The 23,778-nt window shown below is 25.8% G+C and overlaps 3 protein-coding genes across 4 annotated transcripts; 2 read left to right on the forward strand and 1 right to left on the reverse strand.

The window, feature by feature from the left end:
* Positions 1-78: 78 nt before the first annotated feature.
* On the forward strand, positions 79-3,365 carry LOC108003382 (RNA-binding protein Rsf1). The gene is made up of 3 exons (XM_017065593.3): positions 79-255; positions 533-1,116; positions 1,559-3,365. The coding sequence occupies exons 2-3, from the start codon at positions 539-541 to the stop codon at positions 1,584-1,586; spliced, it is 606 nt and encodes a 201-aa protein (XP_016921082.1). The 5' UTR covers positions 79-255; positions 533-538; the 3' UTR covers positions 1,587-3,365.
* On the reverse strand, positions 2,601-8,071 carry LOC108003376 (centromere/kinetochore protein zw10 homolog). 2 transcript variants are annotated; one of them, XM_028669506.2, is made up of 10 exons: positions 7,932-8,071; positions 5,694-5,896; positions 4,804-5,608; positions 4,578-4,726; positions 4,405-4,505; positions 4,128-4,303; positions 3,822-4,028; positions 3,604-3,741; positions 3,392-3,525; positions 2,601-3,179 (listed from the first exon to the last, which is right to left on the reverse strand). In XM_028669506.2, the coding sequence occupies exons 2-10, from the start codon at positions 5,808-5,810 to the stop codon at positions 2,964-2,966; spliced, it is 2,043 nt and encodes a 680-aa protein (XP_028525307.1). In that variant the 5' UTR covers positions 5,811-5,896; positions 7,932-8,071; the 3' UTR covers positions 2,601-2,963. The 2 variants fall into 2 exon arrangements, with proteins under 2 accessions (XP_028525307.1, XP_016921068.1); XM_017065579.3 differs by lacking the exon at positions 7,932-8,071 and adding an exon at positions 6,121-6,347.
* LOC108003374 (protein bark beetle) lies at positions 8,007-23,368 on the forward strand. Its single transcript, XM_028669505.2, has 27 exons — positions 8,007-8,147; positions 8,385-9,603; positions 12,391-12,560; positions 12,658-12,851; positions 12,919-13,093; positions 13,185-13,354; positions 13,421-13,659; positions 13,735-13,984; positions 14,222-14,607; positions 14,786-15,438; positions 15,516-15,972; positions 16,040-16,430; positions 16,494-16,930; positions 17,010-17,255; positions 17,393-18,333; positions 18,425-18,885; positions 18,981-19,177; positions 19,252-19,650; positions 19,764-20,041; positions 20,117-20,370; positions 20,476-20,687; positions 20,772-21,127; positions 21,230-21,355; positions 21,468-21,726; positions 21,819-22,020; positions 22,098-22,345; positions 22,438-23,368. Exons 2-27 carry the CDS (start codon positions 9,292-9,294, stop codon positions 23,224-23,226), a joined length of 8,802 nt encoding a protein of 2,933 aa, XP_028525306.2. The 5' UTR covers positions 8,007-8,147; positions 8,385-9,291; the 3' UTR covers positions 23,227-23,368.
* The last annotated feature ends 410 nt before the right edge of the window (positions 23,369-23,778 follow it).

Here is a 23,778-nt window from a genome sequence, read left to right on the forward strand (position 1 = left end):
AAAAGTTTCAAATGAGAGAAATCTTCTATTCATATTGTATATTCTCCTAAAATAAAATAATTTATCCGAGCAGACTGTACGTGCATTTGGCGTCTGGGTTGGAGACGCCAAGACATCGGATGCAGTTTCTGTGCACTGTGAACCCCGGTTGATTCTTCCCTATTGATTGTATGTAACAACGTACTGGATATTCTTTTTCTACTCAATTTTTCGAGAAATTTAGTTAAGAATTAAAAATTATAAGGGAAAGTACAAGTAAGTACATTGATGTGAAGTTAATAACTATCTGTGAAATCATTGGCGCGCAAGCCTTTGATATGTTACTATTCAAGATTTGTTTTATAGCTTGTACAGAATCCATTGTGAAAATTTATTATCTTAATACATCGAATTATATCATTTCATTAACAATTTTAATAATGAAATAAAATTAAAATATATAGTCATACACTATTTGTACTCCTTTTGTATTATATATATTAACAAATTTCTCTAAGTGTAAAAACAGTTTTGTGTACCTCTGAATTTTTAGGTAAAAATGACACCAGAAGGATATACGCGTGTTTATGTCGGTGGATTAAATGAAAGTATAAAAAAAGAAGATCTTCAAACAGAATTTGAAAAGTATGGCAAGCTAAACAAAGTTTGGGTAGCATTTAACCCGCCAGGTTTTGCATTTATCGAATTTTTAAATATGAATGAAGCAGAACTTGCTTGCAGCAGTATGAATGGTACAGAGATTATGGGTGCAAAATTAAGAGTTGAGATTTCACGGGGTAGGGGTCGTGGTGGAGGCAGGGGTGGTATGGGAGGATTCAGAGGAAATCGAGGAGGTACAGCTAGGGGTTATGGTTCTGCTGCCTCTATTGCATTCAATTATAGAGGAAATAATATGTATGCAGATTATGGAGGTTATTATGCAGGCAAGGGTGGTGGAAGTAGAAGTAGAGACTATTATGGAGAAGATTATATGACTAATCGTGCCAGTGGGTATGTTACTCGAGATGGATATACACAGGATGTCTATAATAGTGGAGATCCAAATGCTGATTATTATACCAACAAAGGCACTGGCACATCAAGGTATCGAAGTCGTTCCCCAGCTGGTCGTGGCAGGTATTAATAATACCCAGTCCTTGTAAAGTTATATTGTACTTACATAAATTCAATGAAATTAATTTCTTAAATGAATTGTACAAAGATGTAACAATAACAATTGATTTGTCTATATTTTCAATGAAAACAAATTTAATTATATTTAAACAAACATAAAAAATTTAGGTTTATTATATAAATATATTGTTAGGTAGATGAATATTGAATATCTAAATATTAGATTTATGTTCAAATTTAAATCATTGATTTTTAGCATAAAAAATATTTATATATATTAAAAAAAGAAGCATGATAATGTTATCAATTGGCACTGAATTTTATTGCATGTGCAGATATATTGTGCAATATATATTACAAAAATATATTTTCAATTAATGAAAGATATTCGCCAAATAAAGGCGAAAATTATGTGACGTTCTATTTTGCACTTCCATGTTCACAGTCATCGTCATCTTCGTGAATGCACATAAAAGATCTACACTGCATTGCCAATCTGAACTGTGGGCCAATCAACAGCCCATCCTGATGACTACATTTCTATCCAATCTACGCAGCGACCTGTATATAGACAAGAACTACCATTGCAGATCAAGTTGTGCAATACCATTTGTATAGTATACTTTAGTTCTACAGTTTATAATCGTTTTCAGAAACATTACCCATTACTCACAAACAAAATCATTGCAAACTTTATATAACATGAAAATGAATCATGAACGAAATTTGAATCAAGCTATATGAATAGTAGTCTAAAGTATTTATATATACAATTTCTATTTTATTTAAATCTGGGGTATTATATATATTTTATAGTTTCAAATAATTTTTTTACATATTATTATTATTATTATTTTTTTTTTTTGTGTACTTTTTTAAGTTTCTTATTATAGAACTGAAGAAAATATAGCTAAAAAAAATTTAACATTATATTATAAAAAGATAAAATCATTCATAATTAATTTTTGTTATTATTAACATTTAATATTAATTGTCTATAATTTTTTATCATTTATTATAGACATGTTCATTATTGATTAATGAATAATAATATTATTTTAAAAAATGGAAAATTACAAGGAAAATGCCAATTTTAGCCAAATGCACACTACTGCTCGTATATATTGAACTGTGCAATTTTGCCTTATGAATTTTTATATGGCTTGCAAAATCAAAGTTTAAAAAGCTGCAAAATTGATTTATTATAGATAATTCAAACTATGGCCTTGGAATATATGTGCAGAAATAGTATTGCATTTGGAAAGTTTGGAGTATTTATTATTATGGATACTCAAATGAAAGAAGGAAATTGTGGTAATAATGTTTGCCATTGCTGTAAATGATATGAAATTGGATATCAATTAAATGATTTGCTCTCACTACTATCCGCCACCCTGCTTGCCTGCTTGCCTACTTTTTTAAAAATTTCAATATTTATCGATTTCTTATTTGGATTGATAAAAAAATTTGAAAATATTTTGCAATAATTGCAATTTTTGATCATTGGTATATTGTTCAAAGTTTATACATAATTAATAGGTAGTAATTTGTATTCTAATGAATACATGAAAAAAATGTTTAAATGATGATTTTTATACATTTTTATACCCTGTTAATAATTTCGGTAATATTTGGGGTATTAACGTAAGTATTACAATATAAAAACAAAATTTAAAAATCTTAAATAAAAGATATGTTAACATTAACAATATAATCAAGTAACAAATATAACTTAAAATGAATTTAATCATATTATTTTTTCATATCAATTGTTAACATTAGTGATAATTTGTTATAAAAATTAATAAATGCAAATCATTTATTTCATATATACATTTTTGAATTTAATATTATTTTATATTAACTAATAAATTCGATCTGCGTTCAGTATTTTGAAACAGCGCTCTAATTAATTGTTTAACTTGGGATGCTGTAAATTCTTGTGCTAGTGGTCCTTTACCACTATCCCATCTAACTTCGATTTCTTTAAGTGATGCACCTAATATTTGAATTAGTTCTAAAAATTTTTCCCATTTTTTAACATATTGATAAATCTTTTGATGATCCTAAAAATATAATATTGTTTTTAATATTATCTTCAAAAAGTATTATCCAATTTAATTTTATAAGAATTCTTCTATGACATTACATACGAAATGTTTTAATTTTAATGTAATTTTTTATATAGATTGAATTAATAAAAGTTTTTATTTAATTAATAAAGAAATTAATAAAGAAATTAATAAGAAAAAGTTATATCTTTTTGGCGTAAACTTACCGGAAATATTTGTGGTGCACGCTTAACAATTAAATTAAATAATGTTACCAATTCAGTTGCAACATCAGCTGGAATGTCTTCAACAGATAGTACTCTGATTATTAAATCTTCGATCATTGAATTCATAATGCATCCTAAAATATGGAATTATCAATTAATTAAATATTGAAAAATATAAAAAAAAAATATAAAAACAAAAAATATGAACTGACCTACAGCTCTACAATAAATATTCTCAGGTAATACATCTAGCCAAACTGTTTTCAGTAATTCCAATTGTCTATTACACTGTCTCATTGCACGTTCAGTATTAGGATGCAATTCAGAAGTTTGACCCAATGCAGATAAACCTTATTTGAAATAAAGCATTTAAATTATTAATTAAAAAATATAAAAAAAAATATATTAAAATATATAAATGAATACTAACCAGATTCTTTAAGAATATCGAAAATGATATTTCGTTGGTATTTCATATGTTCTAAGAAACATGATGATCCAACATCTCTTAATACTAGTACTTGATCCGCAAAAGTTAAATTAAGATTTTGCAAAGATTTTGGTAATTTGTCTTTATATTCGAATCCTAATGTAAGAAGATGATGTGCAAGATACATGCAATTGTTATGAAATATAGCTAGATAAAACATACATATGATTAAAATAAAAAAAAATATTATCTTTGTTTAGGTATTATCTTTATCTTTGTTCATCTATTAAATTATTTGTTTCTTACCAACTTGCTGCGGTATCGTTTCTAAAAATTTTCGATGATGTTCTGGTACCAATCCTGCATACATTTCAAAAAAGTTTCTACATGTATAAAATAATTGTATCGCACATGTATCCGAACTACAACAAGCTTCGTCCAAAATATTTCTTGCGAGATCTAGGATTTCTTTTGCATTTTTACTAAAATATAATTCGAGATATAAATTTTTTTAATAAAATAATTTATTAAAAATTTTTTAATAAAATAATTTAATTAAAAAATTTTGAAATAATTTTGATACCTTATTTGGCATTTTGGAAGTTGAAAAGTATTGTCATTAATTTTTTTATTAACTTTTATTTCATTGTAATCGTCTATATCTTCTAAAAATTCAAGTGGTTCCTAAAATTTATATGAAATTAATAAAAATTTGTATTAAATTTGTATATTTTATTGTAATATAAATGAACATGCCTGTGGTTCATATATAATAGAATCATGTAAATCTTTCTTCATAATGTTTCGTGCTTTTGCTAATAAATCTTGACAAATTTTTTTTATAAACAATTTATCAATATCTTTTGTATATTCTGATAAAAAAAGTTGATCATTTGTAATAAAACCTAAAATATTGAATATTGATTGTTATAATTATATTTAATTTAAAAAAAATGAAAAAAAAAACTTACAAATTTCCTACCAATTTTGACCAAGAAGTATTGGAAATCATTGATTGCTTGGATAATAGGTGTGAAATTTTTTAAATCGGCGCTTGATGTTGGTGTAATTCGTGAGATACAATCATTCTTTAATGATGTTGATAATTGTTCAAGCAAATGAGGTTGTATCTCTTTTAAGAATGTTTCATCATCATAAATTGTAAATTGAAAATGTTGGTGAAGAAACTTAAACAATAATTCTAAATTATATAATACACTTTTGTAACCAGGTGATTTCTTTTTTTTAAATATTTCAACTGTGAAAACTTTTTCATCAATTACATATACAGAACAATCATCATTAATGATTGGATTAATTATATAATCCATAAGAGTCATTGAGAATTTATGCAAATAATTTGAGAGATTATCAATATAATGCAAACTTTGAATTAAATCTTGTATATCATCAAATTCATTTTTTATACTTAATGTAACAGCTTTTGCATTTTGATCATCAATACCTATCCAACAAATTCGTTCATGTAATAATAACGATGTATCAGATAAAAAGGATGTATAAAGATTTAAATATTCTTCTTCAATTGCTGTATAAATATCAAGATCACGTAAATCAGTTTGTGAATTATATAAAGTAGTTTGCATGTGACATAATGTTTTAGCTACTTTCACATATAGTTTTTCTTCTTGATAATTTTTAATGGATTTAATACATTCATGTAAATTTAAAAGTTGATTAGAAAGTTGTAACATAATATTTGATTCTTTTAATGCTTGAGAAAGAGTTTTTAATTCTTTTGTGGAACCAGATAATTCTATTTTGACCTGAAATAAATATGATGTAATTTATGATATAACATTTTAACAATTTATATTTTATATTTTTAATATTATATTTTATTAAACATACATGATTATCTATTCTCTTTTGCAATGCATTCATTTCTTCAAGTAATTTTTCTCCTTTTAATACCAAATGCTGATCTCTTGTAAGTTTTGATGTAAATTCAACATAATTATCATCCATGAAATTTTTGACATCATATTTTAATTTTGTTATTTCTTTCTGTATTTCTGATATCTTTTCATGTAAATTAACTTTCTCTAATTTTCCTAATAAAAAAAATTTCAATTTTTTATAAAACACATTTTTTATTTTTGCAATATAAATAAAAATCACAACTATTTATTTATATACGAATTAATAATATATTTTTTATATATATTTAAACTTTTTCGTAATTAATTTTATATTTTATATTTTTCATATTAGTAATGTTATTAATAATTAGTATGATACATTTGACTAAATCATATATTACATTTTGTATACATACCTGCTGTAATTAATACATCAGCTAAAAATGATGTCATATTGATAAAATTTTTTTCAAATATTTAAATTATTAGAATTAAAGATTAACTAATTATTTCACTATTAACTTAATATTAAATATATCTAATTTGTATGATAATATTTATATAGTATTAAATTGCAAAAAAATAAAATAACCTGCACTGCACCGGTTTATATATCATAAATTATATGATAATACATTACCATAAACTATAGAATATATAGATATAAAATAGATTTATCACCTATCATCTAATGACATATTGATGATATGTCAGTTATGTAATTTGTAAATAAAAATAAAAAATATATATAAAATATATATTATACAAAAATTATATATAAAAATTATTATTATTTAAATATATAATCTAAATTTTATTATATATATTATATATCTAAATTTATTTATATATACAATTATAGTTAATTATTAATAATTATTATTAATTAATTACAAATGTTAATATTTATGCAATATAGACAATAAAATATCGATAATTTCATGAAAATTTCATGAAAATTTTTTCATAAAATAAAATTTCATAAAAAAAAATAAAAATAATAAAATAAATAAAACATTAATAAAATTTTGTAAAGCATATAAATTTTAGCATAAAATAAATATAAATAAAATAAATAGTAAGAAAAAGACAAAAATTAAGAAATCAATACCATCTTTAAAATAGATAAAACAAATATAAAAAAGAAATATAAATAGGAGAATAAAAATGAATAAGAATTGATTATTAGAGTTATTTTTGAATACTAAAGATAGTTTTAAAAAGCGGATAAAATGGGAATTTTAATTATCAGTGTTATTTTTCGAATGTCCAAAGTATTCTAAAAACATTCAAAAGATGGCTCTGATGATCAATTCTTAGTCTATTTTGATCTTTATATTTATTTCATCTATAGCACTATACATATGGCGCTTAATTTTTTACTCTATCTGTGTCTTTTTCTTATTATACTTGTTTATATTTTGTAAAATTTATGTCTTCAAAAAAGTTCCGATATTTGATTAATTTTATTATTTTTTTATCTAAATAAACGACAATTAATTATATATAATTAATATCTAATATCTAATGTAATATCTATGTAATTAATTAAATAATAAACCTAAATTAAATATAATTCTAAATCATAAAGAACATATTAATTTTTTGCATGATTGATTATGAAAATATCGTATAGATATAAAATCTATCTTATTTCTGATTTGAACAACATTTGTTATCATTAAATAGTACCATTATTGTCTAACTACTATCTATACTCGAAATCATTTTTCTGAAGAAATAGTAAGAATTTTATCTTCTTTTCTTTTCTATCTATTTTTTTATGTTTTAAAAATATTAATCATTATTAATATGTAATTTATTAATATTAATATAAAACATGTTTAAAATATAAATTGCTTTAATTTAATTAAATAAAGTTTTAAAATTATGTTTAATAATAATATTTTATTTTTGAAATTATTTTACAAAGTTTACGAATTAAAAATTATTTGAAAAAGCATTATAATCAATATTATAAGAATCATATAAATATAAATAATTTAATTATTTAAAATGTCTATATGCCTATATGCCTATATATAAATTAGTATTTTAAATATTTAGACTAATAAAGTAATTTTTTTTATAAATTTATTTTAATGTCTAATTATATTTAATTTAAAATTTAGATATTAAAATAATATAATTGATATAATGAATTCCAAATTTTCAAGTTATAAAGGATTAAAATAAAGACAGGTTCTAAGCTTCAAGAGGAACTCACCTGTTTCACAACCTGCGTGACGTATTATTCTCAACCATGTCACGTGACAACCTTTACCTTTCAGCGTTAGTAGGTGGTAGTAGTAATAACACTATAGTTCCTTATGGTAGGAACAGTGGGCCTGGAGAACGACGCGAGGTAAGATGCGATCATTGGAGAAACTACAAGAATATAACGAATTGAAAACCAGTTAAACCGCGCCCAATATGACGCTAGGTGATTATCGTACTATAAATTATAATTTACATTTATTTGTTCGTTACTGATATTATAAATTACACAAAATCTTTTAATATTATTGAATGATTATTATTTTAAGTATAATTTCAAATATTTATTGCATTGCAATGTAATTTTGGAGGAATCTTGATGTAAACTGTAATACATAAAAAATAGTAAATAGATTTTCTTATTATATTATTAGAATACATAAAAATAAACGGCGTCTTTCAGATTGTGATTGGTAAAAAGTTTTCATGACGGGAGACTAACAACAGCGGTGTAACCGAGTCGCCACAGTCGAGCTGCAATCTCTCGCGCGTGAAGAAGCACAACGAGAGAAAGGTTAACGCTCGAATTTAAAATACAGTATAGTTCTGCATTTGTGTAAAAGTTCCAGTATTATCGCGCAAGAATAAATCTTGGTTGTGATTTATAAGATCTAAACTGACTATGTTGAGAAAAAATTGTGAATTTTAAATTAATTTAATTAATTTTAACTTAATTAATTTTAAATTAAAAATTTTAAATTAATCAAAAGAAATTTTCAATGAAAAGTAAAAATATTCTAAATAACTAAAAAATTATTTAAATGTGATTAATAAAATATTGAATAATTTTTTAAATTTTTTGAAATTAAAAATTTATCCAAATATTATTATGTTTCTCTATAAATATTAAAAACGTTGTATTGATAATAATCAACGACACATCGTTGCAATGATACATTTAGTGAAAGTATAGATTTGATTATTTGATTAACAAATCGAATCATCGTTTATTGATGTATTGTAGCATCACAATAAATAACGAAGATTCATAAAAGGAAAATCATAACAAAGTACTTAATATTTTTGATTTTACTTTAAATAAATATCATTATCTTTTTAAAAGACAGTGTATGTAGAATTATTAAAATGTTGCAACAAGTGTCACCAAAATCTAATGAAACTTTTAAACCAAATAAGAAACAATGTAAAAAATCAAAACCTATTATTATTCTTAATTAGTGACAAAATTAGTGATTAATATTGTGCGAAGAATTTTATTTTTTAAAATGATGAATCATTCAAGTGATTTTTTAAAGTTTATCTAATAATAATTATATTATATTAAAAAAGAAAATCTGGTGTTGAAAAAAATGCGTGTTTTATGTTTTTTACTAACTTTTTTGACTGTTTATGGACAGTCAGAAGAAGGATTTGATCAAACGTCAATTTATTACACTGAACCGACTTTCATCAATATCAGTAATTCCAATGACGATCTTACGGAACTACATGGTGGTCACATTGTTCAGGGCCAACGATTATTGGAAAGATCAAAGAGTCCTTATCTGGTGCGAGAAGATTTGTTCGTGGAACGTGAGGGCGAACTCGTGATAGAATCAGGAGTAGAGATCCGATTTGGTCCCATGATCGGAATCACGGTTCGTGGTATCATAACTGCAAAGGTAATGCTTTAAATTAAAAAATTAAATAAAATTAAATAATAATTAAATTAAATTCATACTATTATGATATATATAACATAAAACTTATTGATAAAATAGAATAAAATATAGATAATTATAATATAGATAATTATAAATAAAGTTATTTAAAAAAATAAAATATTACTGAAATAAATTATAATTATTTGAATCAATAAATGAATATATTTAATACATATATTTAAAAAAATAGAAAATTTAATCATTTAATTTGAAATAAAAAATTACAAATATTACAAAAGAATAAATTGACTAGTGATAAAAATATGAATTATTATTATGAATATTTATATGAATATATGAATATGCTACGTTGAATGAATGTGAGTCATGGTATACACGTGTTACTATGAACATGCCACAAATGACGAATAGTGATAATTTAAGTTCCAAGAAAATTTTATGATTATATTTCCAATTAAATTTCGCCATAATTCACAAGAAAGGGTTTTTACAATTTTTTTCGAACTTATTCATATAATTAATATCTAATAATTTTCTTCATAATTTTTATTTTTATACAAATATAGTATCTTTCAGAATCGATATTACTATGGTGCTGATAAATGATAAAAAATTACGTTTATCTTCTTGTAATTTTCCAAAAAAATATGGTTTATAGAATTTTAATCATTTATTGAGCTACAATATTAATTTCATAAGTATTATTTAGTTAAGTAATTAAGTTAAATAATTCTCATAATAATTCTCATAAATAATTAATATTATATTTAGTAATTAAACGTATTACAATTGATTTTAAATATTTTGAATAATATAATAATATGATAATATACGCAATTTTATATTATAAGACAAAAAATTTATTAATTATTTTTAATAATTAAATATTTAAAAATATCTTAATAGACTAATTTTTTCATTTAAGGATCATATTCTTTCGTTATCTAGAATGAATTCTGTACAATTAGTTTCTTGTAAAAGTATATGCTTTAAATCTATCTTTCTGATATTAAGAATTCGCCTGAATCTCGAATACTCGAATACTAAGATTATTTCATTTCTTGTTATGTTCTTAAGTTTCACTTTATCTCCATTCTTCCTGTTTTCTTCCGAAAGAAGGAATTGACTGAAGAAAGTTTCATAAATAATGAAAAATAATTATTTAATCTCATTATTTTTTCCATAAAACAGATTCGAAAGTAAAGTTAAAGTTATAAAATCAAAAAAATCGCGATATGTTTAAATCTGTTGTAAAAAAAAGGGATTTGAGGGATAAAATATTTTTTTTTCAAAGGATGCTGAATGACCGGAAATTCCAGAAACACATGAGTTAAGCTGATTGTTAGTTTATTCGCATCACGTAGCGACAATGTAGGATTGCATTTGTAACGTACGTAAGTATACAGGTTGATGCACAGAATAGGCATTAATATTCCAATCGTCGAAAAACAAATACTTATTGAAATAAAGAGAATTGGAACTAATGGAAGGTTCGTTTATAACTTGATCTTATATCTTATCTTCTTTTTAGATTTTTCAGTTTTTTCAGTGAGATAAAGATATAGATAAGGCTTCGAAAATAATTTAGATAGATATACTGAAATTTTTCAGGTATTTTATATTAAAATAAATATATTAAAAAAATAATTAAAAGTATTTTTCTATTTATGCTCTAATCTATTAATATATTATGATATATTTTTTAGAATAAATATATGAATATGAATTATAAGTTTTTTTAAGAAAACTAATTTTTCATTTTTAATAATTTTGTTTAAATAAATTACACTAATCCATTATATGAAATAAAGAAAAAACCATTTATATTTTAAATTAGAATTCTGTTTTTTTGCCCATAAATGAATACACTGAAAGTAAACTACTGAAAGTAAAGAAATTCCTGTTACTTTTAATGATACCCTCGCATTATGTATATCTGATAAGTATTTAAAGGCTTAAAGGTAGAATTGTTCACCGATGTTGTAGCAAAGAAAACCTCTAGTGAGATTAAAAGAAAACGAATGCAAGTAGTCTATTTAAACGAGGGATTTCTAATTTAGCGTTTTCATGAGACCAAGCAAAAGCTATCAAGAAGATAACTAATAAGCTAAGGTGATTAAAGAACATAATACGAAGCACACTGTAAAAAAAAGTAATATGAACGAATGAATCAGCTCTATGCTATACCGCCTTCATCACGCAGTGCGTCTTGGGTCACAGATCAAACAGCAGTTCTTGGCCTGAATTGTTAACCTCTGACTTTGCTAATCCTCTTATGCTTGGACTCAAATGAGATCTTCCTTTCACCTTATGCGCGTGAACCATTCTTAATCACGGATCAACCGTAAAGTTTCCTGATTAATTCTTAAGAAAATAAAAAAGAAATAGAAAGAAAAATTTATTTCCAATCTATGGCTAATCTATGGCTAAAATTTTGTATCTTTATAAATATATTTAAATTCTATTTAAAATAAAAAGATGGTTTGAAATTGAAAGAAATTACTTGTGATTTGACAATTTAATATTGAATTAGATAATCAGACGTCTAATATTTAATATCAATCAAAAAATTAACAAGAATTTAGGAGAATTTTGAAAAATTTGGAATATTAAAAAGTGGAATACTAAATAAATATTAAATAATATTGATGTCAAAAAGATATACAGCAAGCATTAAGTATCAAATTTGAAATCTATTATTTCGAATGCGAATAGAAAGAAATGTCAAATTTATACATATAGATAACATCATTAAGGGAGATAACATCATAATTCTGATTTAAGGGAGAACCACAAGCGCCAATTGTATTAACCGCAGTAGAAACGAATAATCAAGTTCATCCCGTCGAATCACCACTTTTGATACGGTTAGTCGATGGATCAACTCCATTTGAAGGTAGATTAGAACTTTTTCATCGTGGTGATTGGAGAGCTGTATGCACGAATTCTCGGAAGTAAGTATTCATTGTTCATTTATGTAAATATAAATATTTTATATAAATATTTTTATTCTTAATATATATATTGATATCTTAATATATTAATATGCAGTTGGACCAGAGCTGATTTAGAAACGGCATGCAGACAGCTAGGTTTTCAAGGTGGAAGATGGTGGTCGTGGTTGGACCGACAATGGCCTGCAAAGCCACGATTACTTTATGAACAACCGGGTTGTCGAGGCACGGAGATGTCTTTAATGAATTGCGAAAAATGGTCCGAAAGACAACTTGGTGGTGGTGTTTGTGGTAAAGTTTTAACTGAATTTATAAATGTATATGTTAGTGAAGGAGCATCAATATCATAAGATTTCAGATTATCATCCTGATTTGGGAATATCTTGTCTACCTCGTCACGATGGAACCACAAAGGCGATAAAACATTGGCGAGGTATTCGTTTTGAGGAAGCGTTATATACTCGACCATTGATCCAAGAAAATACACTTTATATACGAAGATCAAAGTCAATTTTACGAAACGTTATAATAGAGTAAGCATTTCTATTAAAATAGTTTTTAATTTTTAGTTTTTAGTTTTTAAAATTTAACGAATTTATTTTTGATATTGTTTTTGTTTTAAAGACATGCAGGAACAGGCCGAGAATACAATGTTACTTCCGCGATTGATATTGAAGGTGTTCCACCGCAAATGGAATCGATTTCAGTTCTTCACAGTGCCTTTACAGGCATTAATGTTACTAAACCCGATGCTCCTGTCATTATTAATAACTGTACTGTTCAAAACAATAGAGGTAATTTTAAATTTACTATCATATTGATTAATTAATCGTAAATATTATTTTATGTTTAAATTATAGGATATGGAATTTATGTAAATAGTTCATCTGGAATGACATGTATTAATGATTGTAATATATTGGACAATGGTGCTGATGGAATTAAATACGTTAATTTTGATGAACGACCCGATGAAAAATTAGATCGTACAGAAGTGTTCGATTTATGCACATTCCCAACTACGGCTAGTCAAACCTTTCCCGTTATAATATCTATGGAACAAAGCAAATATGCGCCTAATATAAAACATTGCCCACAAGTAAATGAATTTATAAATTATTTTATAATTAGTTATTAAAAATATACAAAAATGTAATATTTGGTTTAATATTAGCATATCTTCACGAGACCAGGACATGTGTTGACTATCTATTTTTTGCAAATGAAAACTGATAGAAATAATAGCGCTATGATGGAAATTTATGATGGCATAAGTGAAACAGAAAAGTTATTAGCCAGAATAAAAGTAAAAAATGGTACTCTGCCTCAAAGTATTACAACAACTAGACAGAATTTATATATAAAATTTATTGCTGAACCACGCACAAACACAATTGTTTTCGTTCGTCTATCTTCAGGCTACAGTAAGTTTCAAAGAATTAAACAATTTTAATAAATTATCATGAAATAATTAAAATAAAATTTTAATAGAATTTTCAAATAAAATAAAATATTTAGTTATATAAAGATTTGAATTTTTGTAAATTGTTAAAAAAATTTTAAACATACCAATAATATTAAATTTTTATAATTATGATTTAAAGAAATATTTTTATATATTTGTTTAGAATAATTATAAAAATTAGCACATTTTATTCTAGAAAAAATCTGCGATCTTAATGTGACTGGAAGTATTATAGCTGGTAATAATGGAAGAGGAATTGCAATAGAAAAATTACGATCAGCCTTACATATCCATGAAACCTCTGTATCTAGCAATAAACACTTAGCTGGTGTGCATGTATTAGGTGGTGCCGCGGATGTGAATATTACAAATAGTCGTATATCTTTTAATATGGGAGATGGTGTGAATATTACACTCACAGGAGGAAATCGCAATTTATCCCGCACAAGTATTTCCTCCAATCAAGGTTATGGTTTTGCAGTATGGTTAAATGATAGTTTAACAACAGAATATCTTTATTTTAATCAAACCACTATAATAGAATATTCACAGATATTTCGAAACAAAGATATTGGCATTCTAGTAAGTATATATATTTAGATGTGTATATATATGTATATATATATATGTATATGTAAATTTTAGACTTAATATATCATTAAATAATATATAATATAATATAATATAATATAATATAATATAATATAATAATATATAAATAAATATCCATAGTGTTAAATAATATTCATATTATTTACAGGTTGGAAATGCAACTGGTAATTCATATGTGAATGTGACGGGTAATTGGTTCAATAGTAGCACTGAAACTGCAGTGCAAGTGGAATCTAGTTGGAGACACAATGAAGGATTATTGAGACTTCAAATTGGTCACAATTCTTTCGTACAAAATGCAAAATTTGGAATCAAACTGTTTCCTGTTCTCAATTTAAAAGCAACAATAGAATATAATCACTTTAGAGAACAATCTAATGGTTGTATATTAATCAAAAATCCACTTTATGAAGAATTTAATATTCTGCCTACGGATATCATTGTTAGATATAATGAATTTTATAATAATCGTGGCGCCTTTGTAGTCAACATTGGACTTTCACCTTATAGCGATGTACAAAAATTATTATTCACAAGAAATTTTTTGCGAGATAATCGTGTTCGAGAATTATTTGATAATGGCAATACTATAAGATCCAGATTAATTCCGCGTTCCAGAGTTGCAGCTGCAGTTGTTGTTTCATCAAGCAATGTCGAAATTTTTCGTAATATTTTACATAATCCTGAATCACGATATGAAATTGGTTCGCATTTAGAGGATCAAAGTAAAATTATTAATTGTACTTATAATTGGCTTGGATTTGCTGAAGAAAATAAAATATTTGAAAGATTGTTTCATAGGTTTATATTATATTTTTTTTCCATTTATTTATAAAAATTTAATTTTAATAAATTTTTAATATGCTATTCCATTTCAGAAAAGACAGATACAATCTTGCTAAAATTGAATATTTGCCGTATTTGCTACATAGTAGTAATCCAGGAGCCAATACAATTATTTCAAATCCAACATTTGTACCACGATTCTTGACACCTGGTACAAATTTAGTTGGTGGTGAAGTTGATGGTCTTGAATTATTAAGTTCTGGTGAATACATTGTCGAACGAGATATCAACGTACGACCAGGTGGAAAATTGATTCTTCAACCTGGTGTCACTTTACATTTTCCACCAGCTGTAGGCATGATGGTTGCTGGATCATTAGATGCCCATGGAAAACGACCAAGTGATATTTTATTTACACTGAAAGAAGAAATAATTACGGATTCAGTTAACGAAACTTTTATGAATGAAGGATTCAATGAAATAAATGAAATGGAATTTGCATCTGTGAGACTTCTTGGAGGAAAAACAAATCTCGAAGGAAGATTACAAGTAAAATTTATTTATATAAAATTATCAGACATTGATTTATAGAATAAGTTTAATTTATATCCTACAGGTAAAAATAGGTGAAAAATGGGGAACAGTTTGTAATTATGGTTGGACAATTCGAGATGCAGCTCTTATCTGTCATCAATTAGGTCTCACTTTAGATCCTGACAATTGGTTTATGGAACGTTCTCAAATTCCAAATGCTGGTATCAATGAAGACATTATTCTAAGTAATGTTAGATGTACCGAGGATGATAATGATATATCAAAATGTAAAGCGGAAACAGAGCAGAATTTTGAAAATTCTTGTACTCACGAGAATGATGTAGGTGTCAGATGTTCAGAAGCAGCATGGGCGGGTTTACGACTGGGACCATTAGCTTTGAGAAGTGATCTCCAATTTGTAACAATAGAAAAAGCAGGCTTGCTCGACTATACCACTAATTCTTTCAAGCCAGGTAATATTTTGTGTTATAATCTAACAATTTTTATATTATAAAGTAAAAATGATTGATTTTTAGCTCTTCAAATCGATTTTTCAAGACATTCATTAGATAATGTTCGAATAATTGACAATCTACAAGATGGTTTAGGAATTTTATATTCAGATATATATTCAGCGGATGCTGTAAATACTGTCAGAAATAGCGATTTTTCACGAAATGGAGGCAGTGGAATCAGTTTCAAACAATTAGGAATGGAAATTATTAATTCTCGAATTGAAAACAATAAAGTTGCAGGAATAAGACATAATCCTGCTCTTTCTGCAGTTCAACAAAGAGAATTCGCAGGATGGTTTTTGCGGGTACCAGATTTAGTTGATTTATCGTATAATCCAATAATTATACCTTATGTTATACCTCATGTACAAAATATTGAGTTGGCTAATGAAGAAACTAAATATATAATAACAACTAAAATTATTGGTGATCCTATTCAAAATCGTATTGTTATTAAAGTAAGTTTATTTATCAAAAGGATAGATATTTTTTCTTGTTTTGAAAAAAAATAATATAATTTCTTTATTTTATTTATAGTGTACACCGGGATATATTATTGGTATTCAACTTCTAAATCCTATTGAAAATCGTAGTACAGAACAAATTATTTTACATGATTCACAATATGTTGATCTTAGTCATGAAACTTGGAACTTAAAACGTGATTTGGCAGTATTTCCTGTAACATCAACTTCTTTTGCTGTAATTCTAGAATATGATAGTGGCATAAATGCACTTGGAGGTGCTGTTTTTGTTATTACGTCTCTTCAAGCTCCAATACAGGTATAATAATATATAAAATTAACATATTAAACATTTAATAATATAAATATAATTCAATATAATAAAATAAATATATTAAAAAATTTATAACATTAAAAAATAATATTAAAAAATAAGTAAAGATTTATAATTTATAGGATATACGAAGCAAAATTGTAAAAGGTCCTATTCCAACATTGCTAGTAACTAAATCTAAAATAAAGAATAACAAGAAAGGTATAATTGCATCATTTTACAATCGATATTTAAATGAAATTGGCGATCATTTTCTTCGAAAAGCAAATGAAACTATACAATTGGTTGCTTGTGAGATTTCTCATAATCAAGAGGAAGCTATTTATATATATTCACCCTATTGGAATATTTTTCAAAATAATATATCTGAAATTGCAATTCATATTAATGATAGTTTAATTACGGACAATGGTAAAGGAATATATCAATTCAGTCGTGATGCAAGATATTCGAATAATCTCTTCCATTGGATAATGCAAGATAGTACAATTGAAAGAAACAAAAGAGGAGGATTTGAAATACTTTTACCTGATGTATGGCAATACAATGAAAATTTTACGCACACATTATACTTTGATAATAATACTTGGCGAAATAACGAGCAATTTGGCTTTATAGTTGATGGACACTATGCTACTTTAAATATTTCTTATAATCGATTTGAGGGAAATCGATGCAAAACTGGTTTAATCTCTATTCAAGGAATGGAGAAAAAAATGAAGATTAATTACAATTATATTGAAAATAATACCGGAATATATATGGTGGAATTCAAGGCAAATAGTCAATCAGAAATTTTAGGAAATGTCGATGCACGCTTTTATGAAAATGAAATTAAACGAAATAATTACGATTTAGTTAGTATGGGCGCACATCGAACAGACAATAGTCCTAGTTATGTTGTTGGTTTTCATGGTATACAAAAAGTACAAATAAATAGAAATTTATTTGGTGAAAATTCTTTAGATTATGAATTATTGGCTGGCATTAGAACAGCTAAAATTAATAACGAAGTCGATGTGACGGAGAACTGGTGGGGAACTGCTAATGATACTAAAATAAGGTAATTAATTATTTCATGAAATATACATATAAAATAAATATTTATATATATTTACTTATTTAAAATGTTTTCTATTATTATTTATTTGTAGACAAAGTATTTTCGATTTTGATGATTGGAATGATCATGCAGTTGCCAATTATCGACCTTTTTTAATTAATAATACTTTTGATTCTTCGGTATCTGCATCCTGGCAGATTGCAAGAGAAGTAGACTTAGATAATTTAGGTGGACGCATAATAGAAAATTTATCTATTCATGCTAGAGATAAGCCTTATATTGTAAAATCAGACATTACAATCATGCCAGAAGCTACATTACACATTTATCCAGATGTTGTTATGGAATTCGCTCCTAACGTTGGAATTCTTGTTCTTGGTACATTAAAAGCTATAGGAGCACCTGATCATGAAATCATAATGAAACCAATGAAACGTGAAGATGTTAATAATTCGAAAACGAACGAAAAATTAAGAAGAAATGGAAAATTCATGTCTGAGGAAACTATTCGTCTTTGTAAAAATGGACGATGTTCTTCCTTATATAATGAAGGTAATTTTAAATATAATAATAAATATATTACTATACATTCATGCATATATAAATATTAATATTCTATTATAAATAAATATTAAATATTTTTATAGGATTCTTGGAATTTTTTAATAAAACAACGTTACAGTGGATACCTTTATGTGACACTAGATTTACGGAAAGAAATGCACAAGTAGCCTGTCGACAATTAGGCTACGATGTACTTAATGTTTATGTGTCCTATGATCGTAGATATGAGCTTCATCCTGGTTCTTTAATACGCGTTTGGTCGTGGCCAGAACCACTGCAGGTATAAAAATTTTAAATATTTTAAACTTATGCTTCTTCATTTTCTAAGATATTTTAACAGATATTTTAATTTAGTGTACTGGAAAAGAAGAAAAATTAGAAGACTGCCAAATTAGATTAAATAGTGAATTATATGGACACCAACATGAATGTACATGGGATAGTCAATTCATTTTCATAAGTTGTGGAAAACGAAATTTAGATGATATGTATGATTACTGGGGTGGAATACGAATTGCCAATAGTGAATTTGAACATCATTTATATGAACATCGTATTCATGATGTTGTAACTCACGAAACTGTAAGACGTGTTGAATCGATCTTAAAATATATTAATATTATCGGTGCTGGAATTTTACATTTTGAAAAATCAGCTGCTTTGCAAACAATCATGAAATCTCCGATAATAACGCATGTTAATATTACTCATAGCGCTTATCATGGAATTAACGTAATATCACCGATTCATACGGTTTGTATTAAATTTTTTTTTGTTTTTTAAATGAAATCTTTTCTACATTCATATATATATAAATGTCTATACTACTATTATTAATTTATTTAGCAATATTTATTTTAATGTAGATTGAATTATTATTCAATACTATTAATAATGTACTTGGAAATGGCGTGAATATACTTTCAATAACGGGAGAAGGTCGCGAGGCAGATGAAAGTTCATTTACGCCAATTAAAGATCTTAGTATTCCTTATCATTTATTCAGTATGATTGATATTTGTGATACTACTAAGGAAATTATTCTGGAAGAACGAGTTATAGTTTATTATAAGTATGATAATCATCCTGTAAATTGTGTTAAAATTTTTCGCAGTGCTTATAGAGCAAAACTCTTTGGATTTAGGTTTGTATTTTCTTCATATAAATCATTTTAATTTTTTATACTTAATTACTTAAAATTTAACTTTTTATTTTTTAGGCTTTTGCAATTTAATCTATTTAACTCTACTGCAAAACCTGGTGGAACAGATACAATTACTTTATATGATGGAGATATTTACAATATTAGTGCTAAAAGTATAGGTCACTTGGAAGCTAATAGTATTAATGAGAAAAAATTATTTAGAACTCAGGGACCAAGTCTTAGTATAAGATTATTTGCTAATGGTGCAAGTAATGTACATGGATTTATAGCAGAAGTAGTTACTTTACCAATTTCTGCTATTGGATTCAGTAAGTAAACTTAATATATAATAATATATAATATATAATATATAATATTATATAATAATATATAACTAGAATATAGAATATTAATGTTTTTTTTTCCATATTTAGATCGTGATGTGCAACATAATATTTCTTATTCTGTGATATCTAACTGCCGTGAAGGAGCGATTAAATATGCTAGCGCTGGTGAAGTAAATGCTATAATGACTCTTGAATATAATCAATTCATGAATAATTGTGAGAAACTATATGGTAATTTTTCAACTTGCAAATCAGCTGTATGGTTAGATGTGCAAAATACACAATCTTTATTCTTTAGAGTAAGCATTTTTATATTTATTACAATATTTTTAATAATATTTTTTATTTTTTCTTAATTATATTGTATTTATTTTCATTTCTAGAACAATGCTGTTCGACAAAATCAAGGCGGCCTTTCAATTCGAGCTGATTCTAGAGGCTCGGCGACTTCTTTGGAAGGATGGATTCATAATAATGTTTTTGCAGAAAATTTTAATAAACCTGCTTTATATGTGGAAGGTCGTCAAAGCAGTCCTTATCAAGAAGTTACTATATTTAGGAATTATTTTACAAAGAATAATGCTCCTTATGATAATAATATTATTTTAAAACAAGTAGTTAGTAACATGACTCTTAATTATTTGCATGCCAATCTTGGTGCACATCTTTTGGAAATTTCTGGATTTGATGGAGTTCGTTTACCTATTTATCAAAGCACATCTCACAATGGTTTTTATAAGTATGCATTTTCTTCATTCTTTTATTTTTTATTTAATATAATAAATTTCATTTATAAATTCTATAAAAAATGATTATTATAATCTATAAATAATGATTTTAGAAATTATGCAGTAGACTCTAATGGTCGCAGTACAGTAGTTGCTGGAACCCCTGGCCAGCAATATGTAGATAATGTTTTCTTCAATCCAGATAATGATTATGAAATGCTTACAACAAATAGATCACAGTATATATAATTTTAGATATTTATATTGTTATATTTTATATATCAACATTATATTTATATTTTCTAATTATCGAATATTAAAATTATAATAATATAATTTTTAATTACACAGGCAACTAGAAATATGGAGATCTCATATAGATGCACGACATAATTGGTGGGGATATAATGAAACATTAGCAGTAGCTGGTAGAATTAAAGATAGAGGAGATTCTCCAGAGTTATTACAAGTTGATTATCAACCTTTTCACATGAATAATGAATCCGTTTTAAATGGTAAATGTCCACCAGCATGGGATTTGGTAGGCGATACGTGCTATATATATATTGGTGCCCCCATGGATTTCTTTAGTGCTCGAGAATTTTGTAGAGTGAGTCATCAATTCAACTTTTGATGTATTTAATTATCTAATTTATAAATTCATTTATTATAATTATATTATAATTATTCCTACATTTTTAGTCTGTGAACGCATCTATGCCATTCATTATGGGTAATTATTTGGAACTTTGGCAATTTTTGCGAAAACAACAGATTCGATATGATTATTCAGATCGTGCTTGGGTACAACAATTAGATCGAGTAGATCAATGCACAACTTTCACTTATCAAAGTATTGAAATTGATTACTGTAATCAGTTAAGTCCTTTCATTTGTGAAATTGGTATGTTAATTATATTATATTATTATTTGTTATTATTCTAAGAAAATATATATTAAAAAATATATTTTTTATTATAGATCCTAGAGTAAATATCGATCCGCTATCTTGGAGAAAAGATATAATTGCAGTGGCTGTGTTAGGATCAGCTGGCATAGCTTTAGTATTATTAACAGCAGCTATTGCACTTTGGATATCTAAATCAAAAAGAAGAAATCTCGAAAGATTAGAAAGACGAAATTCAATCAGACAATCTTTGCATTCTTTACGATCAGTTGGCTCTACATCTGGATTTACTGAACTTGCATATCGACGCAAACCTATTGCAGTAAATATTTTCTTATTTCAATCAATTTTTCTATAATGATCTATATTTTTCTATAATGATATTAACATAATTATTAACAAAAATATTTTTAGACAAAACACTCTACAGACACTTTAAATTCAAAGTCATTAGATTATAGAAGAATGTTAAATGGCGGAAGCATAGATTCAATGGATAAATCTCAATTAAATTCTTCTATGGAAGATAATCAAAGCTATGATGTATATGAAGCACATAATTTAAGATATTCTCCAAGTACAAGTGATTTCAAAAGTAATACACAAAAATATGGTGCCTCACAAAGCGGAGACAATCCAGTATTTGATTTAACTTATCGTAATGAAGGTTTTAGAAATCATTCCACATTTACTTCAAGGAGCACCAATGTATGGCCTATAGAATCTGCTACAGAAACTACCACTGACGAAACTGCAGCTATTGATGCTACTAATGAAAGTTCTTATCTTAATACTTCTACTCTTCCATTGAATTCTAGCCTTGCCTTGACTGATTCAATTAGTGAATTGAAACGTGACATTGAAACATCAGTATCTTACAGTCCAATGGATTATGATTCAAAACGCAGTTATGATAATGCAACATTAACTCCAAGTCAGACATCAGAACCTGTTCCGGAATATGCTTCAAATTTTAATCCTCCAATACCACCTCATCCTTATCATTATCATGAAGATAGACCTAGGAGCGAAGTATTATTAGAAACTAATTTGGATACTGGAGAAGAAAAACCTTTACGTTCAAAAAGTGAAGTTTTGTTAGAGACTAATTTGGATGTATTCTTGGTAAATGAGCCAACAGAATTGACACAGCTTTCAGTTGGAACACGAAGCAAAAGTCAGCCTTTGGAGACAGCAATGTAAATTGTTGATAAAAAATAAAATAATTATTTTTTATAAATGTAAAAAGAAAAACTGCCAGAAATAAGTTTATTGTTAGATTATAAATTTTATTTTATAATATATATTATAGCTTATGATGAAAGAATTTTTATGAAGAAGAAAATTTCAATTCAATTAATATTGTTTAGCCTACCGAATTTAATATTTAAGTTACTGGAACTCAATAAGAAGATAAAATGAAATATTATTGAATAAATTTTACATTTATCTTCTTTTTGTAGTTTGAAGTCGAGATCTCGATATTCGGTTGGCTCTTAATTTAATAGATACTAATAGATTTTGAATTTGAAGAACTATAAAAGTTATTATATATTTTATATAAAAAGCACTTGCATACAATCTTACAATACAATTATGTAAAAAAAAATAGTATATTTACATATTAAACAAAGTAGATAAATTTTTTACAATATAATAAGATTTTATAGTTAAAATAGATAATATCTGCAATTAAGATAATTTAAATAATTGTTTATGAAACATATATCTAAAATAATTTGCATAATTCTTAGG

This window comes from Apis cerana, linkage group LG4 (genome assembly GCF_029169275.1).
Source record: "Apis cerana isolate GH-2021 linkage group LG4, AcerK_1.0, whole genome shotgun sequence".
NCBI classification, from domain to species: Eukaryota; Metazoa; Arthropoda; class Insecta; order Hymenoptera; family Apidae; genus Apis; species Apis cerana.